At 43.8% G+C, this 12,285-nt stretch overlaps 1 protein-coding gene across 3 annotated transcripts in view; it reads left to right on the forward strand.

The window, feature by feature from the left end:
* The window catches only part of CLIP2 (CAP-Gly domain containing linker protein 2), a 141,379-nt gene that overhangs the window by 45,808 nt on the left and 83,286 nt on the right, over positions 1 to 12,285 (forward strand). For all 3 annotated transcript variants that reach the window (XM_040424830.1, XM_040424831.1, XM_040424832.1), the window contains exon 2: positions 8,451 to 8,674. In XM_040424830.1, the coding sequence (XP_040280764.1) occupies positions 8,563 to 8,674 (112 nt within the window). In that variant the 5' untranslated portion in view covers positions 8,451 to 8,562. The remainder of the gene's footprint in view (positions 1 to 8,450; positions 8,675 to 12,285) is intronic.

A 12,285-nucleotide genomic window follows, 5' to 3' on the forward strand; every position in this document is an offset into this window, starting at 1 on the left:
GGAGCTCTGTGTTTGGGAGCTGAGGAGTTCTGCCATGCTGCAAGGCTGAGAGCCGCATGAGAGCCGCCTGCTGGGAGTCAGGCGCCCTAAAGCCTGCTGTGAACTGCCAGGTGACGTGTTTTTGAGTTCTGTGGACTCTTGCGGTGGGAATTAACACCAGGACCCTGCAAAGTATTGTTTTTCTTTTCTGCCTTTTTGTGTGAATAAACACTGAACTTTTGCTTTTCAACCGTGGTCTTGCCTCTGTATTGCGTCCGCTTACCCTGCCTACCAGAGCAAATCCCTACAGGTCCTATTGGTGACATTTGCCACTGTATATCTATAAAGACTCATATATTGCAGCCTTCCATCAAAGGTAAACATCGGGAAATGCCCCTGATGTATAATCCCATCAGAAGGTTCAAAGTGTAACAGGAGACAAATTTTATTGTATTTTTTTCCATGATTTGCATGAAATTACAATGTAGTTGGTGAAATCTGTTGAACTTTTTCTACTGAAATTCCACTACTGAAAGAGCATGTAGATTTGGATTTCTGCAGTACGTCTAAGTCCACATGGATATAATCTACTGTGTTTGAATAAAGCATTGGATTTATCACAGGGGCTCATACTCGGTGATAAATCTGGTGTAGGGATAGACACATTTGTCTTTATCTGTACCAACTATTGGTTGGCTTACTTTGTGATGGAATTTTAAAGCCCGTCCCTTTACCATGAAGCCCTACTTGTTTCCACTAAGCTACACCCCATTTCCAATCAAATTGCAAAAAGTTTGGAAACCCTAGTTGTGCCAAATCGTGCCAACATTGAGTCAATTTATGCCACTTTTTAGACAGATTCTAGGCGCCGACACATAAGTAAATCTGGGAATGTACATGAAGGGTACAGCCACATGTTACAATTTCAGTGTTCATTGTTAGTGGTCGTGCAGTAACCCACAGAACCCAGGCATGTATTATCGATGAACAGTGAATAAACAGTCTGTAATGAGCTGATACCGCTGCAACCTGCATGGCACAAAGGCATCTTATCAGCCACGTCACAGCCACAAGGTTTCACCATACCTTAAGGTATTTTCATATGTCAAATTTGTTTTAGAAATTCTAACGAGTGACAAATCCATTCCAGACATGTGAATCTGGCTATTTCGGCTTCAAGGTCTTTCTACAACAAAACCAATGTACCCTTAGAGTACTGTAACCCTTATGTACTAGCAATATTATCATTCAAGTGTGACTGTTTCGAGGCAAGCTAATGAACTGCCTCAGATACCAGTGTTGCATCAATGCCAATGTCAATACGTGGAGACTGATGCAGAACAGGAGCAAACATTTCATAGCATCAGATTTCTTGACCATTCATGCTTATTACAATATACTCAGACATCTGCTGTAACACTTACCATAAAATAATCCAGTAAAATTCTAATGCTTTTCACACTACATACATGTGCAGCTATGGCTACTGGAGCTACCAGGTGAAATCCCTTGAGGTCCGCTGTATATGGAAATAAAATAACAGACCTTTCAGTCCCATTAAGAATGATTACATTCAGAGCAGGGACTCCTAAGCTGGGAACTAGAGTCCTGATGTCACGGCTGAGGATGGGGGAAATCCTCAGCCGTGCGTGCCAGGTGATGTTATGGCTGCTCAGCCAGGAGAACAGGATAGGGAGCAGGTCACCTCCTAACAGCGTCCCTACCCTGACCCTAACTCCTAACTGCATGGGCCGACCTTAAAGGTAGGAGGACCCATGCGCAGGAACCTCGGATCCCTAACTCACCCTCCATCCGGTCCCTGCGCTAGGAGTCAGGGTAAGACGACCTACTCCTCCTAGGCACGGAGGAGCAGGAGTCTCACTGGCCAAGCTGTTGGGAAAAGGGGAACAAATGCAAGCCTATGTATATGGCAGGTGCTGCACTAGTTCCAGCCACCTGCCACAGCCCTGCTGACTGGATCCGTGTGCAGGAAAGCTGAAGTCCACAAATAGCAAACAGAAGTCAGCACAAACTCATCCACACACCGGAACCCAGATACATGGCAGCACTGAATAATACAGGAAAACATAAACCGAACATCACACAGACTTAGCTAAACTTAAACTTATGACCACAGTGGTGGCTCTCACAGGCGGATAGAAAAGACAGGAGGCTGCTCCAGCTAGCAAGACTGAAACAACCTCCTGAGCCCTGCTAAAGAGAGGCTCTATATAGGCCCAAGTGGCCACACCCAAGGGTTGGACACACCCAGAGACATCACACACACACTGGGAAGGAAGTTAACCCTTCCAGTACCACAGAAGGGAAAGACACATAAAGGGGAAGTGCACACAATGCAAAATACACCATGCACACAACACACACACCTAACATAAAGAAAGTCAGGTGAGACCGCATGCCAGGGCAGCAAGCTGCCTAGCGACGCTCAGGCTGCTCTGCTGCTAAATACAACACTAGTTGCCCGCGGCAACCACAAGTGAGGCCACAAACAAGCGGCCCTCACCCGTGGTTGAACACCCATACAAAACCGCAGGCAACTGCATGCGGTAAAGAAGTCACGGTCATGGGCATGGCCGTGACACTTGACTGTTCAGTAACACTGGGGGATTCCCCTTACAGTGATCTTGCGCATAGACCTAGGAGCAGTTTGCCGGTTGCTGATGCCGGCCCTGGTTATGGGTTCAGTTGACATTGACTTTTGAATGATTAAAATATTAATCTAGTAAAGCACCCATTTAGAATGGATATTAAAACATTACTGGGATACCTCCAGAATAAATCAAAAAATGTTGGTTAATAAACCAGCATGAATTGAAGACCGGCGAGTGCTGCAGTTTTATTTTTTATTTATTCTGGATGATTTGGGGATACTACAGACTGGTATCCAACACTGCGGGCACCACCACCATAGAGACTTTTTGCTATAGATTCATAAATGCTGCAACTTTTTTCTTTTTTGAGCAATTAGATTGTACAGATCAGAGTTTGCTTTGGATATGGACATCACCCAAGTTTGTAAAGAAAAGTCTTAAACACATTAAATCTTAAAGTGCAATTGTCAAGAGATTAAATATTGACTTGTCTGGATGGATGTCAATAAAGAGTTTAACTAGTGGACATAAAGGGTATGTTCACATCTGCATTGGAGACACAATTAGACTCATGCACACAACCACCGTTGTTTGGGTCCGCATTCGAGCCACATTTTTTGTGTCACTGATGTGGACCAATTCACTTCAGTGGCGCGGCAAGAGATGCGGATAGCACTTCATTGCTCCATTCCGTGGCCCCGAAAACAAAAAACTAAAAACATGACCTATTTTTGTCCGTTTTATGGACAAGGATGTACATTTCTATCATAGGCCACCCGTTCTGTTCCACAAATTGCGGAAAGTAAACAGCAGTATTTGTGTTTTGCAGATCCACACTTTGCGGACCACAAAACACTGCGCGGTTGTATGCATGAGGCCTTAGGAGTGACCATAGCAGACTTCATAAAAAATGATGAAACAATCGTTTTTATTTTCTGTAAAATGGCAGAAACCTGAACGACCCCATTATAGACAGTCGGGTGCATTAGCTCTCATGTGACAGATGCATCCCTGGCTTGAATGTTTTGTTCTTATTATGGAACAGAAAATGGAAATCCCAAATGCAGATGTGAACACACCCTAACTCAGCTGTGGCGTAGTAGTCTAAACAGCCAGCATCATGTTACAGTGCATTTGGAAAGACCCTTTCACTTTTTCACATTTTGTTTTGTTGCAGCCTTGTGCTAAAATAAAATAAAAAGTTTTCCCTATCATTCTGCACTCAATAACCCATAATGAGAAAGTGAATACAGAATTTTAAACATTTTTGCTAATTTATTAAAAAGGAAAAACTAAGGGACACCCATTTCTCCTTATCACCTTTGATATGTTTCTACACCTTTTTTTGGAGTCCATCTATGGTAAATTCAGTTGATTGGACATTATTTGTAAGGACACACCCCTTTCTATATAAGGTCTCACAGGTGACAATGCATATCATATCAAAAACTGAGCCATGATGAGGAAAGAACTTGCTGTAGAGATCAGAAACAGGATTGTGTGGAGGCAGATATGGAGAAGTGTACAAAAAATGTCTGGTGCACTGAAACATCCCAAGCGCACTGTGGCCTCCATAATTGTTAAATGAAAGAAGTTTGGAAAAACCAGGACTTTTCCTAAAGCTGGCTGCCCCACCAAACTAAGTAATTGAGAAAGAATGGCCTTGGTAAAGTGCCCTTTACACGGTCCGAGAATCCTAAAGAAAACCGCTAATGAGCGCTCACAGGAATACTTGTTAGCGATTATCTGGTGGTGTAAATGTACCGGCGATTACCCGATGAACGAGTGAAACGCTCATTCATCAGGTAATCCAATAGCTTGTGGACACTCAAAAATCGTCGTTTGCCAGCGGCAGATCATGCTGTGTAAACACGATCTGCTGCCGGCAAGCAATGAGTCAGTATGTAGATGAGCGATGGCATCAGTGATCGCTCCTCCCCATGCTCTGGAAGAGATCGCTGCATGTAAATGCAATGGTCTACTCCACCAGCGAGCAACAGATTGTTGGAAAGGAATGCTTATCTCCCAACAATCTGCTGCTCCTGTGTAAAGGAACCTTAAGACAGGTGACTAAGAACCCAATTATCTGAGCTCCAAAGATCCTGTATACAGATTGGAGAAACTTCAAGAAGGTCAACCATCACTGCAGCATTCCACTAATCTGGGCTTTATGGCAAATCAGCCTCACTAAAAGACACATGAAAGTCTGTGTGGAGTTTGCAAAAAAAAAAAACACCTAAAGGACTCTAAGGCCCCTTTCACACGGACGAGTATTCCGCGCGGATGCGATGCATGAGTTGAACGCATTGCACCCGCACTGAATCCTGACCCATTCATTTCTATGGGGCTGTGCACACAAGCGGTGATTTTCACGCATCACTTGTGCGTTGCGTGAAAATCGCAGCATGCTCCTCTTTGTGCGTTTTTCACGTAACGCAGGCCCCATAGAAATGAATGGGGTTGCGTGAAAATCGCAAGCATCCGCAAGCAAGTGCGGATGTGGTGCGATTTTCACGCACGGTTGCTAGGTGACGATCGGGATGGGGACCCGATCATTATTATTTCCCCTTATAACATGGTTATAAAGGAAAATAATTGCATTCTGAATACAGAATGCATAGTACAATAGGGCTGGAGGGGTTAAAAAAATAAAAATAAATATAACTCGCCTTAATCCACTTGTTCACGCAGCCGGCATCTCTTCTGTCTTCATCTGTGAGCAATAGGACCTTTGATGACGTCACTACGTTCATCACATGATCCATCACCATGGTGATGGATCATGTGATGGACCATGTGATAAACGCAGTGACATCAAAGGTCCTATTGCTCACAGATGAAGACAGAAGAGAAGCCGGGCTGCGCGAACAAGTAGATTAAGGTGAGTTAAATTTATTTATTTATTTTTTTAACCCCTCCAGCCCTATTGTACTATGCATTCTGTATTCAGAATACTATTATTTTCCCTTATAACCATGTTATAAGGGGAAATAATACAATCTACACTACAACTAACCCAAACCTGAACTTCTGTGAAGAAGTTCGGGTCTGGGTACCACAGTCGGTTTTTTATCACGCGCGTGCAAAACACATTGCACCCTCGCGATAAAAACTGAACATCGGAACACAATCGCAGTCAAAACTGACTGCAATTGCTCACCTACTCGCGTGGGTTTGCCGCAATGCACTGGGACGCATCCGGACCTAATCCGGACACTCTCGTCTGCAAGGGGCCTAAGACTGTGAGGAACAAGATTCTATGGTCTGATGAAACCAAGATTTAACCTTTTGGCCTCATTTCTAAGTTTCATGTCTTAAGCAATTTAAGCACTCCACATCAGCTGCCCAACACCATCCCTACAGTGAAGCATGGTGGCGACACATCATGCTGTGTGCATGTGTTTTTAGCATCTGGGACAGGGAGACGAGGGAGACTGGTCAGGGTTGAGGAAAAGCTGAATGATGCAAAGAACAGAGTTATTCTTAAAGGGGTTATCCCATCTTAGACAATGGGGGCATATTGCTAGGATATGCCCCCATTGTCTGATAGGTGCGGGTCCCACCTCTGGGACCCGCACCTACAAGGAGAACGGAGCCGGGGAGAGTTGTGACTCGACCACCACCAGGCGCAGCTCCCTGCCTCTCCCATTGAAGTGAATGGGAGCGCACCGCGCATGCGCGGCCACCATCCCATTCATTTCTATGGGGCCGACGGAAATAGCCGAGCCAGCACTCGGCTATTTTTGGCGGCTCCATAGAAATGAATGGAGGGCAGTGTGCCCTCCTCAACTTTCTCCGCTCTGTTCTCCTTGTAGGTGCAGATCCCAGAGGTGGGACCCGGAGGTGGGATTTGCATACCAATAAAACTATGTTTTTTAGGGTAACCGCTGCACAGAAAGGTATTACAATAGCATGGTTAGGTAGAGCAGACACTAGCAGATCGCTAGTGTCTGACAGCTAATTAGGTCAAAATGTGGTGGTAGAAACCCTTTAATGAAAACCTGATCAAAAATACTCTGGACCTCAGACTGGGTCAAAGGTTCACCTTCCAACAAGACAATGACCCAAAGCACACAGCCATGAGTGGCTAGGGACAACTCTATGAATGTTCTTGAGTGGCCCAGACAGAGTCCTGACTTGAACCTAATGAAACATCTCTGGTGAGACCTCAAAATGGCTGTCCACTGACAGATCCTATCAAACCTGATACAACTTGAGAGAATCTGTAGAGAAGAATGGATGAAAACACCCAAATACAGGTGTGCACACCTTGTGGCATCATACTAAAGAAGACAGGAGGCTGTAATCGCTGCCAAAGGTGCTTTAACTACGCACTGTGTAAGGGTCTGAATACTTACATATTTTAGTTTTAAATTTTCAATAAATTAGCAAAGATTTCTAACTTCCTGTTTTCACTTTGTCATTTTGGGGTATTGAGCACAGAATGATGGGGAAAACTAGAATAAAAAATAATAATAATTAGCACAAGTCCGCAACTTAACAAAATGTGAAAAAGTGAAAGGGTTTAAAGACTTTCCGAATGCACTGTATACAGCAGAAGGAGCTGAGCAAACTGATATATAGGTTTCACACTATATTCGATCCACAATGTAATCACTTCAATTCCTAAATGGAATACACAGTCAATTATATAACCTCCCAAACAAATGAGTACAATCAAATTCCAATATCCAATAAAAATGTTATTAACTTCAATTAAAAACTAGTTCATGATTATAGTATTATAATTATAATTAGTAAATTATTTGTGTTATCTCAATATCCATAAAATAGTCCATAACTGTTGAAACAACAACGGATAATAAAAAATGTTGCCAATCTATTGCTCTCCTACAAGGAGTTGACCACCTGTAGCTGACTCCTAATCAACTTTTTGTGACGTGGGGCATATAGTGTACAATATTGGGTCACCAAAAGTGGCCTCGGAAATTCCCACCCCAAAACACGCTTATCTAAATTTGCTTATGGACCCTGAATTGTGACATGGAAGCAGCACAATATCACAGTATTAGTACCTATCCATAAGTGACATACCTGTACTTAGAAGAAATGAGAGTGACCGCGTCTCCTCAACGTGCGTTTCGCGTATTGCTTCTTCAGAAGGAGAGGTCTGTGGGGATGCAGGGGAGTGGTTTTAAAGTGGAGGGGCCCAATCTGTAGCCGGTTTTGTTACACGTGATTTCTACCTCATTGCAGCCGTATTTATAATGCATGACCAATCGCTACATGCCACGTATGTAGCACTTCTGCCTGTCCCCCGAGACAGACACCGGGAAGGGCAACCACACGTTCACGAATGACGCAGGTTGACGTTATCGGTGTTGTCTTCTTGGAGACAGACCAAAGTGTCGCGGCTGTAGGATCAGTCATGCGAACTTTGCCGCTATGAGAATATATTACGAAGGAACTAAACAGAGGAGCTTTGGTGAGACCTAATGAATGCTATATATAAGAATCATCCCCGGATCATCACACATTGACTTTCACTGGCTATTTTAAAGATAATACAATCCGTTCATAACAGATGCAGACGGTTGTATTATCAGAACGGAAGCGTTTTTGCTGATCCATGACGGATCCAGCAAAAACGGTGGTGTGAAAGTAGCTTAACAGCAGCGACTATTTTGAAATAATTTGAGATAAAAAAAAGGAATAAAATTCACTTCTACTATAATAGCCCAAATGAAACTCCTTAATATTGAGGTTAATAAGTTGAATTGTTTATTTTTAGGATGGAAGCAAAAGTGCAACAGAGTAGTAATTTCATTTCATGAATTGCTGTCCTTGTCTGAACTAAGAATGCATTGCCAGTTTAAAAATTATACTTCTATATTTTAGGTAACTAAACATGGAAAGCAGTATCCATTACATGGAGGCCTGACATTTCCCTGTGACAGGATTCTGACAGAAGAAGTAAAGTTACAGAGGTGTTGAAACTATTGCTACAAATATGCTGAAGCCAAGTGGACTAAAAATCCCAGGGAGGGGAGCAAAACACTCCAGCCCAGTAGGAAGATCTTCAGCCGGATCTGGTGTCACTGGCAGCACCAGCTCTAAAGAAGGTACATGTTCATCTGTACAGTATGTAGATGTATTGCATGGGATTTTCCATGACTTGCTCCAGTGTTAAGTTACTGGTTACACCCAGATGTTTTGCGATGGTCATAGACACAGAGGATTCTTATATAGTGAGTTAGGTGTCCATTTTATTCAGCTGTGATGTGACTATTTATAAGATTCCACTAAATTGGGTTTTGCAGTGTAACATATGACTTTGTCTTTTGTTCTAAATACAGAGCACATGCATGGAATTATGATATGGCCATGTATTAGAGATCTGTTGATATGTTATGTGAAAGAGCTTTGTTAAGTACAGAAGTGAAATATTTTGCTTACTTTTTAAAATGATTATCTTATTGGAATTGCTTCCTTAGCAAGCAGGAACCAAGTAAATTTCTTCCTGCCCTCCTTGTCAAACCATCGTTTTATGACAGCTTGTGTCTGTCTGTCTATAGACAGGGATGGACCCAGAACTGTAACCTGGGAGGAGGAGGGTGGAAAAATAACATCACTGCAGCAAATTTTCCTTAATTTTCTCATGTCCTCCTATCGCTTTCTTGAATATGTATACCATATAATCAGCAGAGGGGAAAAATAAAAATGGAACATAGAAGCACCTAGTAAAGCGGTCAGGGACAAGTGTACACTATCACTACACAAGCACCACTATAACCAATAATGCTGACATATAGTGACCATATAATAGACACCAGGTCCATATAGGCTCTTTGCAGAGTATTAGCACTGTGCAGACTATAAATGAGAATACAGCACAGACATAGGCAGAATTAACAAATTAACAGAAGACATTTCTGTTTTACTTAAAGGGGTTGGCCACTTTCTGGTTATTGTTGACCAATTTGTTCGTAAAATGGTTATATGGCACTTACTAGTATATGTCATTGTTGAAATTTGGAGGAGGTATCGCAAGGAGCTGATTTGGCTGGTTACATGACCCTCCATTACCAGCCTTTTTAAAGACAGGACCTCTATGTGGACAGCAGAAAAGATTTTGTAAACAAGGGGGCATACATAATGAAATATAGAAAATGGTGCAGAATTTAAACAAAGGCTATATTAGTAAGTGTCATATAGACATCTCACATACCCATTGGTCAACAGTAGAGATGAGCGAATTTCTCAAAAATTCTATTCGGCCAGTTCACTGCACACTTCATTTATTTGGGCAGTTACGGGGCCAAAACTGACCAAATAACTCAAGTGCGAACTCAGCCTTACAGGTCAATGTTAGCTCCAGGTTTAAAGAACCATGCAGAGGCCCAAGATCCTACTATAGCGTAAAAGAGAGCACTCCTTTTACACCAATTCACTGATTCCACATAGATTTCTACAGAACCTGTTCTATTAAACGCTTATACACTGCTCAAAAAAATAAAGGGAACACTTAAACAACACAATGTAACTCCAAGTCAATCACACTTCTGTGAAATCAAACTATCCACTTAGGAAGCAACACTGAGTGACAATTAATTTCACATGCTGTTGTGCAAATGGGATAGACAATAGGTGGAAATTATAGGCAATTAGCAAGACACCCCCAATAAAGGAGTGGTTCTGCAGGTGGTGACCACAGACCAATTCTCAGTTCCTATGCTTCCTGGCTGATGTTTTGGTCACTTTTGAATGCTGGCGGTGCTTTCACTCTAGTGGTAGCATAAGATGGAGTCTACAACCCACACAAGTGGCTCAGGTAGTGCAGCTTATCCAGGATGGCACATCAATGCGAGCTGTGGCAAGAAGGTTTGCTGTGTCTGTCAGCGTAGTGTCCAGAGCATGGAGGCGCTACAAGGAGACAGGCCAGTACATCAGGAGACGTGGAGGAGGCCGTAGGAGGGCAACAACCCAGCAGCAGGACCGCTACCTCCGCCTTTGTGCAAGGAGGAACAGGAGGAGCACTGTCAGAGCCCTGCAAAATGACCTCCAGCAGGCCACAAATGTAAATGTGTCTGCTCAAACAGTCAGAAACAGACTCCATGAGGGTGATATGAGGGCCCGACGTCCACAGGTGGGGGTTGTGCATACAGCCCAACACCGTGCAGGACGTTTGGCATTTGCCAGAGAACACCAAGATTGGCAAATTCACCACTGGTGCCCTGTGCTCTTCACAGATGAAAGCAGGTTCACACTGAGCACATGTGACAGACGTGACAGAGTCTTGAGATGCCGTGGAGAACGTTCTGCTGCCTGCAACATCCTCCAGCATGACTGGTTTGGCATTGGGTCAGTAATGGTGTGGGGTGGCATTTCTTTGGAGGGCCGCACAGCCCTCCATGTGCTCGCCAGAGGTAGCCTGACTGCCATTAGGTACCGAGATGAAATCCTCAGACCCCTTGTGAGACCATATGCTGGTGCGGTTGGCCCTGGGTTCCTCCTAATGCAAGACAATGCTAGACCTCATATGGCTGGAGTGTGTCAGCAGTTCCTGCAAGACGAAGGCATTGATGCTATGGACTGGCCCGCCCATTCCCCAGACCTGAATCCAATTGAGCACATCTGGGACATCATGTCTCGCTCTATCCACCAACGTCACGTTGCACCACAGACTGTCCAGGAGTTGGCAGATGCTTTAGTCCAGGTCTGGGAGGAGATCCCTCAGGAGACCGTCCGCCACCTCATCAGGAGCATGCACAGGCGTTGTAGGGAGGTCATACAGGCACGTGGAGGCCACACACACTACTGAGCCTCATTTTGACTTGTTTTAAGGACATTACATCAAAGTTGGATCAGCCTGTAGTGTGTTTTTCCACTTTAATTTTGAGTGTGACTCCAAATCCAGACCTCCATGGGTTGAAAAATTTGATTTCCATTTTTTTATTTTTGTGTGATTTTGTTGTCAGCACATTCAACTATGTAAAGAACAAAGTATTTCAGAAGAATATTTAATTAACTCAGATCTAGGATGTGTTATTTTTGTGTTCCCTTTATTTTTTTGAGCAGTGTACAAGTAGAGCCCCCCGACAGAGTGGAATGGGTGTCAGCAGTAAGTTTGTGTTTACGTCACTGATTATTTTGCCCTTCCTCTGATCCGTCAGACAATAACCCCCAAAAAACGGATCCTGTCTGTGGAGCATCCTCCTTCACTCGGTCAGCATTTGGTTAGTAATCTATCAGTATTGCTAAAGCCAGGAGTGGATCCAAAACAGAGATGACACGTCAATGGAATATTTGCATGTCTTCTGTGTTTTGTACCCACTCCTGCTTTTGGCTACTAAATCTTAAGCCAATTCTGATGCAAAATAGGGACCATGTCATGCAGGCCTTACAGCTGTTACATAGACAGGATCCGTTGTGCGTCTCATTTTTCCTTCCTTCTGACAGATCAGAAGAAGGGTCAAATAAATGATGATGTTAGCCAGGCCAAAAGGCAAAATAGTGGCCCAGTCATGGAGTGGAGAGGGTGGGAACAGCATGAGAAGTCCACAGAGTGGCCCTATGACATAGTGGTGAGGTGGAAGCAGCATGAGGAGACCACAGAGTGGCCCAATGACAGAGTGTGGAGGTGGTGGCAGCAGCATCAGGAGGCCACAGAGTGGCACAATGACAGAGTGAGGAGGTGGCGGCAGTAGCAGTATCAAGAGGAGGCCACAGGGTG

The sequence above is a fragment of the Bufo bufo genome, chromosome 3 (assembly GCF_905171765.1).
Source record: "Bufo bufo chromosome 3, aBufBuf1.1, whole genome shotgun sequence".
NCBI classification, from domain to species: Eukaryota; Metazoa; Chordata; class Amphibia; order Anura; family Bufonidae; genus Bufo; species Bufo bufo.